The sequence below is a fragment of the Notechis scutatus genome, chromosome 2, assembly GCF_049901735.1.
Source record: "Notechis scutatus isolate UNSWTSFEM ecotype Mainland chromosome 2, rNotScu1.2, whole genome shotgun sequence".
In the NCBI taxonomy this organism is placed as follows: Eukaryota; Metazoa; Chordata; class Lepidosauria; order Squamata; family Elapidae; genus Notechis; species Notechis scutatus.
In genome coordinates, this window is record NC_142010.1 from 231,817,757 (window position 1) to 231,837,543 (window position 19,787).

At 38.3% G+C, this 19,787-nt stretch overlaps 2 protein-coding genes across 2 annotated transcripts; one reads left to right on the top strand and one right to left on the bottom strand.

Moving 5' to 3' along the window:
• Positions 1 to 1,672: 1,672 nt before the first annotated feature.
• On the bottom strand, positions 1,673 to 6,960 carry LOC113430504 (small ribosomal subunit protein uS12). The gene is made up of 4 exons (XM_087958234.1): positions 6,919 to 6,960; positions 5,833 to 5,992; positions 2,021 to 2,141; positions 1,673 to 1,867 (listed from the first exon to the last, which is right to left on the bottom strand). The coding sequence occupies exons 1-4, from the start codon at positions 6,920 to 6,922 to the stop codon at positions 1,721 to 1,723; spliced, it is 432 nt and encodes a 143-aa protein (XP_087814360.1). The 5' UTR covers positions 6,923 to 6,960; the 3' UTR covers positions 1,673 to 1,720.
• Positions 6,961 to 6,984: 24 nt separating this feature from the next.
• On the top strand, positions 6,985 to 11,730 carry LOC113414928 (small ribosomal subunit protein uS12). Its single transcript, XM_026672055.2, has 4 exons — positions 6,985 to 7,497; positions 9,906 to 10,065; positions 10,834 to 10,954; positions 11,538 to 11,730. Exons 1-4 carry the CDS (start codon positions 7,494 to 7,496, stop codon positions 11,682 to 11,684), a joined length of 432 nt encoding a protein of 143 aa, XP_026527840.1. The 5' UTR covers positions 6,985 to 7,493; the 3' UTR covers positions 11,685 to 11,730.
• The last annotated feature ends 8,057 nt before the right edge of the window (positions 11,731 to 19,787 follow it).

The window sequence follows — 19,787 nt, forward strand, 5'->3', positions numbered from 1 at the left end:
GAGGCTCGAGGGAAGCCTCTGGAAGCTGAAAAACAGGCCTATTTTGGCACTTCCAGTATTTCCGGAAGGCCCATTTTTCAGCCTACTGAGGCTGCAGAGGCTTCCCTGGAGCTTCCATGGGGGGAAAAACCAGCCTGAAACGAGGCGAAAATCAGCTGGAAGGTGCGTGCATGCACAGTGCAGGTAAGTTTGGCTGGGGCTCACATGCCCGCACAAATGGCTCTGTGTGCCACTTGTGGCACATGTGCCAGAGGTTTGCCATCACGGGAATAAAGAATGACAGTGACTAATAGGTCGAAAGAGATCAATAGGAAATAAGGAAGGAAGGAAGGAAGGAAGGAAGGGAGGGAGGGAGGGAGGGAGGGAGGGAGGAATTACCTGTGGTGAAATGTAGCCTGGACTCCCAGAACCTGCATTCTAGAGGACCAAGAATCAACTAAGTTTAGATAATTTGTTTGGGAGAATCAAGATAGCTCCTCTATAGAAGTCCTCAGACTTTATCTTTAATTATTCCAAGTAGTTATTTTAATTTGGCAAGATTTCTTGTCTATAGGTGAGGAAAAATAATGGAAACTACTTAGATGGAACTCTACATGCCTTTCTTGGTTTTTGGAGTCTGACACTATCATACGATATCCTTAATTTCACATACTAGCAAAATAATATTTAGGATCCTCCAACATTGACTGGACCCTACATGAGAAGAGATACCAGATATTCAAGTGCTTTTAGAAAAGGCCAAGGAACAAGATACATTTTTGCTGATGCAAGTTGGATAAGTGAGAAAGCGAAATAATACTAAAAGAAAGTCAATATATGCTTTATTGATTTTAAGAAAGGCCTTTAATTGTGTTGAGTCAAGCTGTGGAACTTCCTTAGGAAAATAGGAATCCCAAAACATCTTGTACAAAACCCATCTACAAGAGAGGAACTTACAGTATAGATATATGACAAAATAGCTTGGTTACAGGCTTGGCCAGTCAATCTCTCTTACCCCAACATCTTACAGAATTGTTGAGTGGAGAAAATAGGAGGAAGGAGTATCAGATATATTTGCCACCTTGCAATATAAAAATAATAGACATGGGATTTAAAAAAATCTAAAATAACAAAAAAATTAAGGCAAGGCAATCTTCAACTATGACCATTTTGAAGTTTGAATGGCACTTACTGGTCATAGGCTGCCAATTTTCCTTTAAATTCTAATTTTGAATAATTAATTCAAATAGTTATTAGACTAATAATTAGTCTTTTGCCTAATATTTTAAATTCATTTTTTTGCTCACATTTTTTGCAAATGGGCTCCAGAAGCACCAGAATCTGCTATGGAAAGTTTAAAATAGACGTTTTATTTACTTAAATAGTTTATTCTGTTTACCTTTGCTTGTCCCTTGTTACATTACTACATCAAAGAAAATATAGTTTGCCTAGCAGTCTTTAGTATTACAAAATAAACTTTAGAATTTTCATTTTCTTGATTTAAAATAGACCGCTTTACAACAGAAGTTGTACTCAGATTGATGCAAACTAATGAAAATCTCTTAAACTCAGCAGAATCTTCTTACAAGCAAAGTAATTCTGGGATATTATGTAAGAATTGAGTCAAAAGCATCATGAAAAATTTATAGACACACATTCTGGGCCATTTTATGAAAGACTCATCAGGAAAACCTTATTAAAGTAAAAATGTTTATTAGATCCATTCACAGCAACACAGGAATTATGATCTGGGTCTCTCCTTCTTGCCTTTGTACAAGGCTAGTAGAGAAACATTGGCTACTTTGACAACTTTGAAGCGAACTCCAGGAATGTCTCCAACAGCATGACCCTTCCGACCGAAGCCAGCAACCAGGACTTCATCATTCTCCTAGTTTAAAATGAGACAACAATTAACGTTTGATGACCAAAGCATGATCATACTTTTACAATTTTTGGTTCCAAGAAAAAATGATTTGGTTTTATTCAATTAATATTTTTTCCCTTCAATTAGGTGCCATATTATATCTATCAATGTATTTACCTCAATAAAATTCAAACAGCCATCATTGGGAACAAAAGCTGTAATCTTCTTGCCATTCTTGATAAGCTGAACTCGAACACACTTCCTAATGGCAGAATTCGGCTGTTTAGCCTCTACACCACTGAAACATGAAATGAACAATAAAGATGCTGTTATAATACATTTCTAAAGTACAATAATAATGCTTAGCAACTAATTATACAATCTTCATGTTCTGAATTCATAATCTTAAGATCTTAAAACCATATGATATTGGGGATTGTCTTCTCATGTGCAGATGACAATCAAAACTAAAGCACAATTTACAGCTTGTCCTGTTTAAGTAGGACCACAGCAAAATCCAAGCATCACTCGATCTCTTTACTATTTTCTGTGGATCTTACTCCAAATAAGTGTGCATAAAGCTGAAATGTTAATTTCACCTGTTCTAAGAAAAAAAATATTTACAATTATATAAGTGATACCATAGATAAAGCAAAAGTTGTATGCCACCTACTTGAAAACAAAACCCATGTAACTCAACAAGACAAACTGGAGTCTCTGTGACTTCCATGGGGCTCGATTCTAAGTATCCTTAGGGAAATAACTGCCTGCTATTTCCTTTAGAAAGAAAAACAAAAGAAACCTAACACTTAAAAAGATGCAAAAGACGGATTAAGGCTGGTTCTAAATAGACCAGTGTCCTCAGAGAATGGTCTGGGAAGCCTGAGAGGTCTTCTAGACCAGGGGTGTCAAACTCCCGTTGTCAGAGCGGAGTCATGTGTCGTATCGGGAATTTTTTCCCCCTTTGCTAAACTGGGCGGGGCCAGCACATGACACATACTTTAGTATGTCAACGAAGTCAAATGTTTAAATTATTCCATTTTAATCACTAATACAGCAGATATAGAAATAACTGATATAAACCAAAGTTCTTTGAGTTCTCAATCATTCTTAAAAATGTAAAAGGACTTGAGACCAAAATGCAAATTACTCTATATCAAACAGTAATCTCTAATTTCAATAATTGGAAGAGAAATCAATCATTTAGAAGAACTGTGCTAAGACAGCAACTTTTAAGATCTTACTCTAAACAAACATGTACGTTTTATTTATGTACTTTTTGAAGCTATAGATACAAAAATATCTCCAAATACCAACGCAAGGGTCCTCTTTGTAGACTTCAGTTCAGCATTCAATACCATCATTCCAGACACTGTTCTAAGTAAATTAAACCAACTCGCGGTACCTGAACACATTTGTAAGTGGATCATAAGCTTCCTAACAGACAGGAATCAGCAGGTGAAACTATGCGGAATCACATCCGATACCTGTACAATCAGCAGAAGGGCCCCCCAAGGCTGTGTGCTATCTCCACTTGTCTTCTTCCTGTATACCAATGACTGCATCTCAAACAATCCATCTGTTAAAACAGGGGTCCCCAACCACCGGGCCGCGGACCGGTACCGGTCCGTGGATCACTTTGCACCGGGCCGCAAAGAAAATAAAAATAAAATAAAAATGGCGGCTTTCTTCGCCTTCGGTGAATGCTGCTGGGATCAGGGATCAAGGACACAAATGAAAGAAGGGGAGGGAGGAAGCAACCAAAGCCTGTCCTACTCTCCGGCTCAGTGGCTTCGGTTTCCTCCCGCCTCGTTCCTCTCTGTCGCTCTCTCGCTCCTCCACCAGCCCAGGAAGAAACTGCTTCAAAGAAGCCGGCAGGGTGGCTTTTCCTGTCGGCGCAGCTCCCCAGCGCCCGTTCACCCCACCCCGCCGCCAATCAATCCAGGTTCAATCCAGTGCTCCGTTCTGCCTGCCTGCCTGCCTTCGTTTGTTTCGAGCAGCTTCGGCTGAGAATAATAACTATTCGCCTCTTTTACTCAGCCGAAGCTGCTCCGAAACAACTAGAAACGCAGGCAGGCAGGCAGAACGGAGCACTGGATTGAACTGTGGGCGGCGGGTGGGGGTGAACGGGCGCTCGGAGGAGCTGCGCTCCGAAACCACCAGAAACGAAGGCAGGCAGGCAGAACGGAGCACTGGATTGAACCGCGGGCGGCGGGGTGGGGGTGAACGGGCGCTTCAGAAGAGCTGCGCCGACAGGAAAAGCCACCCTGCCGGCTTCTTTGAAGCAGTTTCTTCCTGGGCTGGTGGAGGAGCGAGAGAGCGACTGAGAGAGGAATGAGGCAGACACCTGAGGGATGAGGCTGAGGGAGGGAGGGAGACACCTGAGGGATGGGGCTGAGGGAGGCAGGGCCGAGAGGCGGGGCTTCTCAGCCATCCTGCAGGGACTTGTCCTGAGCCGCGGAGACAGCAATGGGCCGCCGCCGCCGCCCAGCGCTCAGTTTTGAAGGCGCTCCTCAGCCAGGCGCAGTTCCTGAATCTGCAGCTGAAACCCTCCGTTTTAAATGTCCCAATAGAAGAGAATATCTGTCGCTCAGGGTTGCAATGAGGAGGCATTGGTGCTCCCTGAACTTGGTGGTTTGCTGGCAGACGTTTTATTACCCGACTAGGTAACAACATCAGATGTTACTAGTCAGGTAATGAAACGTCTGCAAGCAAACCACCAAACTCGACTCCCCCCTTGAAAAAAGTGTTTCTGCGTGAAACTGGTCCCTGGCACAAAAAAGGTTGGGGACCACTGTGTTAAAATACTGGTTTGCTGATGACACAACAGTGATTGGTCTCATTCGAGACAACGATGAATTTGCATACAGACAGGAGGTTATACAATTTGCCTCGTGGTGTAACTGGAACAATCTTGAACTGAACACACTCAAAACTGTAGAAATGGTGATAGACTTCAGAAGAAACTCCCCTATACTACCACCTCTTACAATACTAGACGACACAGTATCAACAGTAGAGACCTTCAAATTTCTAGGTTCTACTACATCACATGACCTAAAATGGACAGCTAACATCAAAAACATCATCAAAAAAGCACAACAAAGAATGTTCTTTCTGCGCCAACTCAGAAAGCTCAAACTGCCCAAGGAGTTGCTGATACAGTTGTACAAAGGAATGATGAGTCTATCATCTGCACCTCTATAACTGCCTGGTTTGGTTCTGCAACCCAACAGGACAGACACAGACTTCAGAGGATAATTAGGACTGCAGAAAAAACAATTACTACCCACCTGCCTTCAATTGAGGACCTGTATACTGCATGAGTCAAAAAGAGGGCTGTGAAAATATTTACAGACTCCTCACATCCCGGACATAAACTGTTTCAACTCCTTCCTTCAAAACAACGGTATAGAGCATTGCACAGCAGAACAACTAGACACAAGAACAGTTTTTTTCCCAAAAGCCTTCACTCTGCTAAATAAATAATTCCCTCAACACTGTTCAACTATTTACAAAGTGTACACTACTATTACTGTTAATCTTCTCATCACTCCTTATTACCCATCCCCTCCCACTTGACTGTTTCCTAGTATGATTTGATTGTTGATTGTACCCTATGACTATCATTAAGTGTTGTACGTTATGATTCTTGATTCTTAACGAATGTACCTTTTCTTTATGTATACTGAGAGTATTTACACCAAGACAAATTCCTTGTGTGTCCAATCACACTTGGCCAATAAAGTATTCTATTCTTCTATTCTATTCTATTCTATTCTATTCTATTCTATTCTATTCTATTCTAAAATATTCACTTCCAACAATCAATACAAATCTTCTCCCTAAGGCTATAATTCCTATGGAGAATCGGAGGTACCCAGGCACCTCTAACAGCAACAGTCCAATTATAAATAATTCCACACTGCTTTTGGGTGGCTACTACATCCCATAGTTTCTCTAGTTAATAACGGGGGGATTTCACTTACACTTTTTCCAGAACAATTCCTTTAGCATGGGAAGCTCCCCCAAAAGGGTTGGCTTTCAGAGCAGTACCCAGATGGGCCTTCTTATATTGCTTGTCATGCCACTTCTGTTCTCGGCGGTGATTGCGCAGCTTCCTGGCTGTACGAAGTCCACGGCACTTGCCTAGAAAAGAAAATTTAGAGATCAAAAGAGGGATTTTCTCTGGATTTCATCCTAAGGGTCTCATTTCAATAAGTCTTTAATACTGGTTTTTATTGGGGGGGGGGGTGTTTCACAATTTATATTCTAGAGTCCATCGATGATCTTATAGTGACACTTACTGTGGTGACAAACAAAACCTCCTAGCAGTCATTAGTTAACAGATAGAATTCCTTGAGGTTGCAAACTAAATTTTAAAAGTTTTAAAAAGTGGCCAAAAGCCACAGAAACCTCCCTCTGAGCCCCGCCAGGAAACTGTTAAAGGCACATGCAGGGAAATCAAGCTGGAGTCAAAGGAAACCTCTGCAAAAGATTGACGCTTTATCCCAAAGGTGCTTTTTCAAGGAGGTAACTGGACTTTACTTATTCTTTGAAGACGTTTTGCTTCTTATCCAAGAAGCTTCTTCAGCTGTCAGGACAGTGGGGAACGGAAGGATTTATATTCCTCCAAGTGCTTCACCGACCCTCTAAAACAGGGGTGTCCAACCTTGGCAACTTTAAGACTTGTGGACTTCAACTCCCAGAGTTCCTCAGCCAGCAAAGCTGGCTGAGGAACTCTGGGAGTTGAAGTCCACAAGTCTTAAAATTGCCAAGGTTGGACACCCCTGCTCTAAAAGGATGCAAAGGAATATAAATCCTTCCATTCAATTCTGACCGAAGAGAGCAGCATCGAGGCAGACAATAAAGCTGAGTCGATTATACATATACACACACATACATACACAGGCATACACGGATTATATATGTACACGTATCTTTGGGACACCAACCAAATGAAGTATTAATTTTCCCTAAAGCGTCCCGGCTCCCCCCCACCTCCCCCAATGCAGACAACCAGACATAGAAGGACCGCTTATACCGGTCGCCCCAAAAGTTACGGTCCCGCTCACCCATCGCGCTGCCGCCACCGAAGCCGAAAGACGACAAAAAAGACCCACCATCCTTTGCGGCAGATCTACGTGACGGTGGCAAAGACCCCACGTAAATATGGTGCCTGCCTCTCCGGATTTTATACTATCTTCTACGAAGAGAGAGAAAAAAAAAAGGGCGAACGATATCGTTGGAGTGGGGGCTGAGCGGAGGGGGGGGAATTACCATACCGCTGACATGTGATCTTAATAAATTAGAGACGCCTCAAAGATACACACACACACACACAAAATTCCCACAGAATCTGGATTTCTATCTTCGCAAAGAAATCCGGCCTAGCCAGGCTATAATCTTTCAAAGGGGGGATTGGAAGCGTACTGTTTCTAATGCTTGAGAGAGAGTGAGGCTCTCGTCATAAAAGGAGCGGCTGCCAACTGAATTTCCCCACAATGCACCGCGCCTCATCAACCCTCTTCCTTTGAAGCTTTGGAACAGGCTCTCGGCTAGACAGCCTTTTCCCCGAGAAGAAGGGGGTCCTCGAAGCCGGTGCATTCTGGGTCTTTCTTTTTCCTCTTCGGGATCCGCGGACAACACGATGGGTGAGGTGCTCCGGGTCTGGGCGTCGCGCTGTGGCTGAAGAAGGGGAGAGGAGAATGGACTACAGGGTGGCTGAGGGCTCTTGGCGGGCGGGACAAAAAGCCTCCTCCTCCCCCCCCCTCGTCCGCCTAGAGAGATCGTCGCTCAAGCTTTTTTTAAGGACCACGAGGCCCTCCTTGTGTGATCCTAACGTTAGTCCTTCCTCGTGTTGTTAAGCCACCGAGCTCCCTGATACGAGATGACAGCGATGATATTATTTAAAATATATCGCCCAGAGGGGATTGCCTAATTCTCGGGATCTTTTGGGAATACACTTCCTAACCTGCGTTTCTTTCTTTCTTTTTTTTTAATTTAATTTTTATTATGCTTTTTCAGTTTACACACAAATTGAACCATTTTGATAGCACTGTGGCATCACTGTTACATATATAAGCATCTACACATTGGAATAGAATAGAATTCTTTCTTGGCCAAGTGTGATCGGACACACAAGGAATTTGTCTTAGTGCAAATACTCTCAGTATACATAAAAGAAAAGATACATTGTTTAAGGTATCACATATTTTCCTTTATTTTACATAGAAGAATCATAAGGTACAACACTTAATAATAATCATAGGGTACAATAAGCAATCAAATCATACTAGGAACAGTCCATATAAATCGTAAGGATATAATCAACAAAGTTACAGTCATACAGTCACACGTGGGAGGGATGGGTGATAAGGAGTGATGAGAACATTAACAGTAATAGTATTATAAACCTTAATCCTTATTTCTACTTTTTAACCAATTGTACCATTCGTCCCAAACCTCATAGTATTCTGATTCTTCGCCTTGTAGAGTAGAATAGAATAGAATAGAATACTTTATTGGCCAAGTGTGATTGGACACACAAGGAATTTGTCTTGGTGTAAATACTCTCAGTATACATAAAGAAAAGGTACATTCATTAAGAATCAAGAATTAATGATACACAACACTTAATGATAGTCATAGGGTACAATCAACAATAAAATCATACCAGGAAACAGTCAAGTGGGAGGGGATGGGTGGTAAGGAGTGGTGAGAAGATTAACTCCTTATCACCCATCCCCTCCCACTTGACTGTTTTAATTCTAACAGTGAGCTTGTCCATTTCAGCACATTCCAACACTTTCTCTATTACTAATTCCTCAGACAGTAATACTATCCCATTCCCAACACTGTGCAAAAGCAATCCTGGCTGCTGTTGCTATATGTAATATGATATATTTAGTCTTTTTTGCTAAACTCTCCTTTAATTATTCCTAATAGGAATAGTTCAGATTTCAGTTCAATTTGGTGTTTTGTAATTTGTTGTAACCAATTTCTTATTTTTCCTAACCTGCGTTTCCAAGGATGCGTTGAAGTCCAAATCCCATCTTCCCCCAATAAGCCTCGCCAGAGTTTTTGCTTGCTGGGGAATATGGGAGTTCGAACGTAACAGGCTTGAAGAGCAAGGCGTTGAAAATACATTCTAGGGCAGAGGTCTCCAAACTTGGCAACTTTAAGACTTGTGGACTTCAACTTCCAAAATTCTGGGAGTTGAAGTCCACAAGTCTTAAAGTTGCCAAGTTTGGGGACCTCTGTTCTAGGGCAATGTTTCCCATCTGTGGTAACTTTGTTGTGTTGATATGAGCCTGTAGCCAGCATGACCTGAGAATTCCTGAGAATTCTGGGATTAAAAGTCTATACATACAAATTTTTGAAAAAAAAAAAATAGTATAAATATCTAGAAATGGGGTTTATGAACTGGTTACATAAAGATCTGGCTTTGGGTTATGGATTTTGGAATTCCCCCCATCTTGCTTTGGAAGGATGGTCAAAATAAAGAATTAATTTATTTTTATATCATGTTTGACTTATGTCATTTGCTTTGCTTAGAAAACTCAAGACTTCTCTAATTTTAATGTTTAAATTTTCATTTTTTCAGCAGTGAACAATGATATAAATTTCCATTTGTTACTACCGATTATAAATAAAAAAGAAAATTAAAATAAATTGAGAATATGTTATGAAGAAAGGAAACCAGATTGGAACTTCAAAAGTCCTAAAATACATTATGTGTATTTGTATGCATACATACACAGAGGGCAACATGAGACACTGAAGCATAGGAACTTCCAAATTTTGTTTATAAGACTTTAGCATAAAGTACCTTATTTTTGGTATAATAGGTTGCTTAAATTTCTGCAAAAAAAATTCCTGGATGTAGTATTGGAAAGTAATGTGCAAAATTTTAGTGCAGGTTTGAGTAGATTAAAAAGATGTATCTTATAAATCATATTTAATATGGAATGTTATGTATGGAAATATGGAAAATGGATGAAGGTCCAATTCTACATACTTAATTGTAATTCCTAATAACTTTTATCACACCATTTTCTAGGCAAGTGTCGTGGACTTCGTACAGCCAGGAAGCTACGCAATCACCGTCGTGAACAGAAGTGGCATGACAAGCAATATAAGAAGGCCCATTTGGGTACTGCTTTGAAAGCCAATCCTTTTGGGGGAGCTTCTCATGCCAAGGGAATTGTTCTGGAAAAAGTGTAAGTTTCACTAGGAATTCATTGAATGTTAATTTTGACTGAAGAGATTTACCCTGTTTCTTTTAAAGTGCATTGTACTGTTTAGCAGAACTGATAAATTGATTAAGTGCAGTTATGTGGCTGAATAACATTTCTAATACATTCCTGTTATTAGTACTTAAGCAAATATTGGGGATATTTGATATTAGTTTTTCTGTTGAAGACTTAAACTACATTAGGCATTACTTGTTCCATGGACATGCTTCTTCTGTCTGGTTTGCAATTCACTATTTGTGTCATAAGTGAGACACTGGGTTTCCATCATCATTGTTTTTATTTGAAAAATATGGAATTGGCATTTGGTTACTTAACTTAGTGAATTTCAGTTTTTTCTTGTATGCAGCCCATCAATAGGAAGGCTTAAACTAATCTCAGTTTTACAAAGACAGAAATCTTCATTCAGTTAGGAATACTTTTGATCTGTCAGAAAATCTCATGAAAGGAATGAAAAATATAGCAGTTTCTGCTGCAGTTCTGTGTGCTCTCCTTCTTTAAAAAATTGCTCCAGAAGTTTGAGGAGCTGTCTGAAACATTGGAAAATGAAGAGAAGAAATCTGCAAAAATCTTTTCCCCTTTATGCTAGCTGGAATGTTCTGAACTCTAAAAAAACATGTCTAAAATGGTTTTTGGTTTTTGCCTTTATTAAATATTTTTTTTCTATCCTAGCCAAGAAGATGTGTAGCTTGTGATGGAAAAAAATTAAACATACATTCATTATTTTCATTTTAGTGGTGTAGAGGCTAAGCAGCCAAATTCTGCTATTAGAAAATGTGTCCGAGTCCAGCTCATCAAGAATGGGAAGAAAATAACAGCTTTTGTTCCCAATGATGGTTGTTTGAACTTCATTGAGGTAAATAATTAATTGATATCTATATAACAGTAAGGAAATAGCAATGTGTTTTCACAATAATTGGGACTCATTATTTATAACTTTTTTTACAGAAGGGTCTCAAAGACACTTAACTAAAAAATGTCCTACTTAGAAAAGTACAAGGATCAACTAATCTTCTTTCCTTTCTTCTACACATACAAACCTACAATACATCCTGCATATATACTATAGGTATATAGTATAAAAGAGGATAAAATCAAATAAGAAAAATCACTAACTGACTGTATATGAAGGGGAATGATGGATCCTGAAATAAAACATTTTCTAGGGCTTAGTATTGTGGACAATTATTGGGAGATCTATTTGGACCATGAACTTGGTTTCTAGTATTCAGATTTTTCTCAAGAAAAGAAAGACACTTCAGGAAATTAGGGTTTTCTTTTTCCCTGTTCTTTCCCTGTGTTGCTTCTCAACTTTTAAAAATAAGTAATAGATTTTGTTCATGTGGCAAAATGAGTCTTCATAAGAGTCAAGGTTGTGTAGATATTTATTAAATTTTAATTGAATGACATTAACTGTTATTTGTTCATTAAAATTCTAGGAGAACGATGAGGTTCTAGTTGCTGGCTTTGGTCGAAAAGGACATGCTGTTGGTGACATTCCTGGAGTTCGTTTCAAGGTTGTCAAAGTGGCAAACGTTTCCTTGTTAGCCTTGTACAAAGGCAAAAAGGAGAGACCCAGATCATAAATTTTATTTTGCTGTTAAGATAATAAAAAACATTGCTCCTAAAAAATGGCCATCACGTTTATTATGCTGCATTTTATAGTTTAGACAAAAAATACCGTTTATGTCAGGCTCAATATTTGTAATAAGTAGGTTGATCTGGAAAATTCCAATCACATTGGGTTTTGTAATATAATACCAGAGTGGTATATTAGTCATTGATCAGAAGGAGTTCAAATTCATCTCAATCATGGAAGCTTACTGGGATGACTTTTTGCCAGTCACAATTTTACAATTAACCCATATCCTTGATGGCGAACCTATGGCACGCGTGCCAGAAGTGGCACAGAGAGCCATCTTTGCCAGCACGTGAGCCGTCGCCCCAACTCAGTTCCACTGCGCATGCACTTCCCACCAGCTGATTTTTAGGTATCTGCCATGCATGCGTGGGACACATGCAGGAGACGCGTGCGCATGTGTACGGGGGCGTAATGTATTCCATTACAGATGCCGGCACGCGCACTTTCGGCACACGACAAAAAGGTTAGCCATCACTGACCTATATCAGTTGTCATGTGGTTTGGACTTTGGAATGCTTTTAGTTTTTGAAGGACAAATATAGAAATCTAACCATCAGTTTAGGGTTGATGAGATATGCTTGGAATACATTTTATTCTAGTTTTCTAAGTTGCATCTTTGTTATTGGGTAACATTTATTGTGGCTGTGGTGGTTGGTTTTGGTTTTTATTTCATACAGTCATTTGGTGATGGGAAGATATTTAAGCTTCAGCATAAAGATGTACATGTATGCAGGGGCCCATGAAGAACCAATGAAGCCACAGGCAGAGAACAGACTCAAACCACTTGCTTTGGGAAGGGGTGTGTGTGAAATGAAAAATATTTTTTTATTGAAGAAATTGTGTCCCAAAATTCTGTCAAATCAAAGAAGATCAATTACATTTTGAGAGAAGCAAACAAAACAAATTTTCATGTTCTTTGTTTCACCAGGAGCAAAAGCCAAAACAGTTTTAGATAGCAGGATAAATAGTTGAACTATCTTCTTGCAAAAATCTGAACAACCACAAGATGGCACAAAGACAAACTTTTCCTATTCTTCTTTGTGGTCAGCTAACAGTGGAAGAAATGAGTAAATGTAATTTAAAACAGGAACGAGAAAAGGAAATTTAGTTTACACAAAGTAACCAAGTTTATACCTTCTGTTTATTTCTGGAATAATAAATCTATGTCCAATGAGTTGAAGAGACCAACAGATGTAAATAAGATTTTATTCAATAATAACCACTGGATTTTCACATAGCGGAGTGGTTATAATACTTAGAAATAGCATAATGTGTCCATTTTTTTAATGCTTTATGTTTTTGCTTGCATAAAACCACATAGTTTGCACATACGTATGACACTTCATACTCTTAGAGTCTTAACATAAGACTGCTTCCTTATCCTAGAATATGCTGACTTGCACACTAATTTATTACTTTGGTTTTCTAAAATGTAACTTGCCCATTTAGATATAACGAAGGACCTTTATTTGTCCCTGTATTCCCACCACTTCTATTTCCTTAGAACTGGGCACAGGGAATATTATCTTGCCCTGTTTGATAAGAGGTAGTGATTATTCTGGTCATGTTTGAATAGAAGTTTTTAAAGTGTATGCAAGTTAACTTGCAGTGGGTCTCATAGATCCAGGAATCCTGGGTGACAACTTGTTGCTGAGGTTATAGGTAAAGGAACTTGGTTTTGATCGTAAAATTGGGTAATGTCACATGATGATCCCATTTAATGACTACAATGCTTTACAACCATAATTCCCCCTCAATTAGTCACAAATCAAGGATTACCTGTACCTATCTCAGGGTTTATTTCATTTTAAAGAAAGTCATTATTCAACATAGTGAGAGGTCATGTCCGTTTCCCACCGAGCAACTGCTATATTTGGTGGATAAATATGTCTTGCTATGTCTTTTTTCTAGCCAAAGAACAACCGGAAAATAGACATAAAAGATTTGGAAGGAACCCATTGGAGGTCTTCTAGTTCAACCCCTGCTTAAGCAGGAAATCATATACCATTTCAGACATGGCTATCCAATCTCTTTAAAAGCCTTTAATTTAACCAGGACTAAATTAAGCAAAAGCTATGAACAATCTGATAATGAACTAAGGTAAGAAAATTCCCCTGACTCCTGGCCTGCTTTGTCCTCTGAATCTTCCATAGGAGGCCATAATAGCTCAGCTACCTTCTTGGTGCTAAATGGTCCTACAGCTACAGATGAATGTTGCAAACTGATCCGGTAATCTAGGTTGATTCTGTCTTAACTGCTACAAAACCATGCTTTTCTTATGAAATTTGCCTACCAAACACATAAGATCCTAGGTATTTTCTTTCTAATTAATTTCTGTGTTCTATTGGAGTCATTTTAATCTCAACTAAAGCCAAATACCAGTTTAAGGTCTTCTAACCACCTTCAGAAATCAGAATGGATGGATCACACATGTATACAACAGAGTTCTATTTTAGTTTTCTGGAAACTATCAAAACAATGAGATTTCCATCACTACTATGTATTCAGTGTCTACTATCAATGGCTCAGATTACTAGATTTTTCCAGTTCCTCTGAGTTCAATTATCTTCCCTTTCTAATTTTTTTCATGATAGTTGCATACAGTGCTTCACAATTCTTCCCTGTTTTGCTTAGTGAAATGAATGTTATTTTTCTTCAACTCTATGTGAGATGTATGTGTTGACTAACCTAAATCATGACAAACTAAATCAAAACGTAAATGGTAGGAAGAGCACACATGGTTCTATGAAGGGTTTATGCTTGTAACCTTTCAATCGAGTGAAAATTGTCCATGTTCGTAGCAATGTTGTGGTTAGGGATATGTGGGCATCCTACCACTAGATGCCACTCTTAGGGTGTTGAGAAATATTAAGAAGCATAAGCTGTTGACTAAAATGTTAATATGCTGGTTGGGAGAAAAATCTAAAACTGATGCAAGATTTGAACACTTCAACTTTGATCCACCAAGGACTAAACATCTTTCATTTACTGCTGGGTGGTACCATGTTTCCATCTCTAAAAGAAAGAAAAAAGCTATACGTTGAAGAATATATAACACTTCCCATTCAAGCCATATTATAAAGAGAAAGAGGAAACAGAATTGGATAGACACTTGTCCTTTCTCATTTAGAGAGTGGGCTTTTCCTAGTCTTGTTGAAGGTAGTAAATTAGATAATTTGATGAAACTTCATAAAAGTAAGAATGTAAGCCAAAAGGTTAACTGTTGATGGTCTGGAAAAGGTTTAACAGATCAATAAATGTATTGTTTAAGCAAACCATAACAATGATCCTAAAATTAAAGTACGCATTTAATAAATACAATAATGTACTAATTCTGTAATAACATTAAAACTGAGTCCTGAGGATCAATTTATACTAGAGCTACCGTATATAGACAGCCAACAATCCAGAAGGCTATTGTATGAGAGCAAAGTGATAGAGATAACCCCTCCTGTTGTCATCTAATAGTCATCCAGATTTTTGTAGTTCTCTTCCTTTGCTCGAACAAATCCAATTACTCTGGAATTATTCATTAATCTACATTGCATTTATAAAAAATTAGCTTAACAAACAAAATAAGAAATACTATTTTGTAATACCAGAAAATGCTCCTTTGACATTCAGTTTTGAACTTTACAGAGTTGTAGATGCACTTGTCAGGAAAATGCCGAAAAATATAACTATGCAATTCTATTACAGTAATTGTTACTGAGAAATTCTAATATACTGTATTGAACTAGGGTTTACTTCCACTCAGGTAAGCAAACTTAACATTGCACTACCATTGATCCTAGGGTTTTGTCTCTTTGGGCTTCAATAAAAGAAAACTAGATACTGAAGTAATATCTGTGTAATAACAGAATAAATAAAAGGATGGTTTTATTCACAGTTTGCAGAAGAGGAAGGAAAGAGTTATCTTCCCAATTTTCTTTTAACTAGCACCACCAATTTTGTCATAAAAACGTGCACAGGTGTGCAGAGCTTTTATTTGACTAAACAGGTATCCATATCACAAATGCCAGTCCCTTCATCTTAGATTATAGAATGTACAACAACGGAGTTGGGGCCTTGGAGGTCCTCTAGTCCAACCCACTGGTCTAAAGTTAGGAGGTTTATCCCCAAGGTTTGTGTCCTGCCTCTGCAAAACAAGACCATTTTAATTTGTTTTCCTCTCTTTTTGCTAAATATTTGTTAAGCCAAAGGAGATTAATTCTACACTGAAAGCAAATTTCAATCGACCAGTGCATATTGCATCCCTTAATGAGCATTTTTATTTACGTTTCCTGCCAGTTCACAGTTTTTATTTGGTAAAAAATAAACATTACTTGAAGCAGGCTACTTATGAAGCCAAAATAAATTAATAGAAATGATCTGGCTGTTTGACCTTCATCTAAAATAGTTTTGCACCTTCTAATACCGTAGATCTTTATTAATTTATATGAAACTTTCATACTTACATATGTAATTCTAAAAGAGATTCAAAAGGTTAAAATTAAAGTTATAAAATGATGATTTCATTATTCAGTTCTAACACCTACCAAAATTCTTGATTGTAAACTAGGTGCATAAAAATAAAGAAGTTGACCCTGAGATTCTGCCCGTCAAGTTTCCAAACTGCTAGGATCATTTCAATTAAAAAAAACAGCATCAAGCCATGGTTACATCCTATACAGAAATATCTACTTCAGTCCCAATCCACTATGATCTGAGCTGCATGCAACGTTTCGATGAAGTCTCATTCATCATCTTCAGGCTTCTGTCTTCAGCTCTGTGCTTCTCAGAGTGATGTGAGCTTGCAGCTGCTTCTTCCTTTTAACTGCTAGTGGGGGTGTGACTTGATTGGTTGGGGGCTTGGGGGCTTGGCTGTGTTCTGATTGGGTGGGGGTTTGTGTGTTCTCATTGGTTGGGGGGTTGGACATAAAAGGAAGAAGCAGCTGCAAGCTCACATCACTCTGAGAAGCACAGAGCTGAAGACAGAAGCCTGAAGATGATGAATGAGACTTCATCGAAACGTTGCCTAGAAACTTCCAATCTTATGTGGGAGAAAACCCGAATAACCAAAGATCCACATACAAATACCATGAAACTCAGAAAACAAAATATATATATATATATATATATATATATATATATATATATATATATATATATATATATATATATATATTCTTAAGTTAATATATTCTGATTGGCTGGATGAAGAAAAAACCATTCTGGCACAGCAATAGGCTGCCCCAAATTTAAATCTGAAACCACTGTAAAAGTCTGACTCACAGACGGACACAATACAGAAGCCTGATGATGGCAGATGAGATTCTGCTGAAACGTTGCTACAACTTTAAAAGCACAACTATAAGAAATAGGAAATATAGGGACATCTTTTGTATTGATTGCAAGCCACCTCAGGAGAAACACTGGGCAGGTACTTCGTTATCCTCCCCTTGGTAAGCTCATCCCAGGATCCAGCACAAATGCTATGGTGAATAAGATGCTCAGAAACCCTTGTGAGTGTTCCTTTGGCTTATTAACTTAGACTGAGCCACCCAGAAGGAAGGGCTGCCAATGGAAAATACTGCAGCAGAGATACACAGTCTCGGTATCTCTTTTGTAGCCTCTAGTAGTAGGGTTAACTTTTTCAGCTGGTTTATTTTGAGAGGGTTAATGAGAGAAATTGTTAAAATCTACTCTATATCTGCCAATGGAAATATGCTTTAACTGGCCCATAGTTTTCTTTCATATTTAAATTTGGCAGTAGGAAGGGCAAGGAATTCTTATCACCTATAGCAGTGGCCCCCAACCTTTTTTGAACCAGGGACCGGTTTCATGATTATTTATTCTTCCACGGACCGGTACCTGAGTAACGCGAGGCTCCACCGCCATCTGGACGGCTCTTCGTTCGAAGCCGCCCCCCCTTCGACAAAACTAAGGCGCAAGCACCCAAACGCCGCTTTCCAACTGAAAAACCGGAAGCACTTTCCAACCGAAAACCCGGAAGCAACCGAAAACCCGGAAGCGCCGTCGAAACAAGATGGCGGCGCCCAAGCTTTGCAGCCCGGTAAAAAATGATCCACGGACCGGTACCGGTCCGGGGACCGGTGGTTGGGGACCCCTGACCTACAGTACTTCAGCAGATATCTATAACCACTTCAAGCTGGAATTCATTCACAACTAGTGTAACCTCACAGGATTTGGTCATGGAAATGTGAATGATGTCATTTTAGATACTTCTTCCGAGAAGCAAAATTTTGCATTCATCCTCATTGTTTTGGTGATGCTCTTTTCATTCTAATCAGTAGAAGGAGCATTGTCTCAAAGTATTCCAAGACCATCTTCTTACAGCAATGTTAATTATGTAACATTTTTATCAGTACATCTGACAGTATTTACAGATAATTAAAAATTACCCCTTGTCTCCTTTTGCTTCTTGTTTTCCTTTAGACCAGCTCTGAATACAAATATTGCTTCTAAGTAGGAACTGCAGTGAACAGGTTTCTTATGGCTCAGCTAATTTACTACCTCCACAAAAGAGCATCTAATTTTGTTTCCCTTCGATATTTTAACTTGTTCCCTTACCTTCCCATTTATTCAACAACATACAGAATTTGGATTTTCCAAAATTGCAAAAGTTTCTAGACAAATTTTTTCAGATTACTTCTGTACCAACTTCAGTAGGCTGTGTTTTTATAGTTTTATAACCCTATATTGTATCAGTAGTTATAATAACCATGTGAAAATCATAAAATAATTTCATTGGCAAGTTTTCCAGTACAGGAATGCATTACATTTCACATTCTTTTGTTATATAACAGAAGATAGAGTTGGCCATCTCTGTGGATTGTGTGTAAAGCAGGGATTCCTGAACATTTTGCTATCCTACCTTCCTTTAGTACAGTGCTTTTCAAACCCGTGAACTTTTAAATTTGTGGACTTCCATCCCTAGGATTTCCCAGCCAGTATGAAAATTTAAAAACACTGCTTTGGTATAATCTCAAAATCCAAACCCAAAAAGGAACACAAAGGAATACTTAACATTCAATAATTCTTCACACCTTTCCTAGACTCTTTCTATATCTCTCTGCAAGTTAGATAGAAAATAGTATTTTGCATTACTGCTCTCAGGAAATGGTTAATAACCCCTACACATGTTGGGCCAAGCTCCTCATATGGATCAGGCATACACTGGCTAAACTGGCTATAAAATTGGTACACACTTGAAAATCTATAAACCTGTGCACTGTGAAAAAAATTTCATGTATCTTTTTTATATAGTTTTTTACTGAAACTTTTACAAAGAGCATAAAAACTAACAAACTAATAACAAAGAAAAGCAAAGAAAAAAGAAAGAAAAAATAGTTTCCAATTTTCTTTGCTGCAAATATAAGTACAATTACAAATTTACTTCTTGCTCTATAACTACAAAAGAAGACATTCTTTTTTTATTATCTTTTTTTTTCTGATCATCAAAACCACAAATCGAAAGTGTATTTTTTTTTTACTTTATGTAAAAAGTCTGTAAGGCATTTCCAGTCAACCATAAATGTAAACAATGTTTTTCCTCTAATCAAAGAAGTCAGTTTATCCACCTCTGCAAGTTCTATCATCTTCACCAACCATTCTTCCTTTGTGGGTATTGTCAATTTTTTCCATTTCAAGCATATATTAGTCTCATGGCAACCGTCATATAAAAAACAATGTTCCGTGACTTTTTCCTAGTTGTTTCTCTATTAGTTCCAAAAGACGTAACACTTTTGGTTTCAATAATACTTTCATCTTATGTTTAGAATTAAGTTCTGAAAGGGAGTTATAAACATCTTTACCTGAAAACACCTTCAGAACTGTATTTGTCCAATTAGTTTCCAATTGTAATCACTGGTGTAAGCACATTTTACCAGAACACGTTTCAACTCCATTTCACTTCTTTGCAAAAATGTACAAAATTTTCTATAAAAACTGAATAAGCAAGGATGTTGAAGGTAGATCTAAATATGTATTGTACTCAAGTCTCTGTTCCCTTTTTTACAGTTATAGTCAAACCTTAATTTAAAAA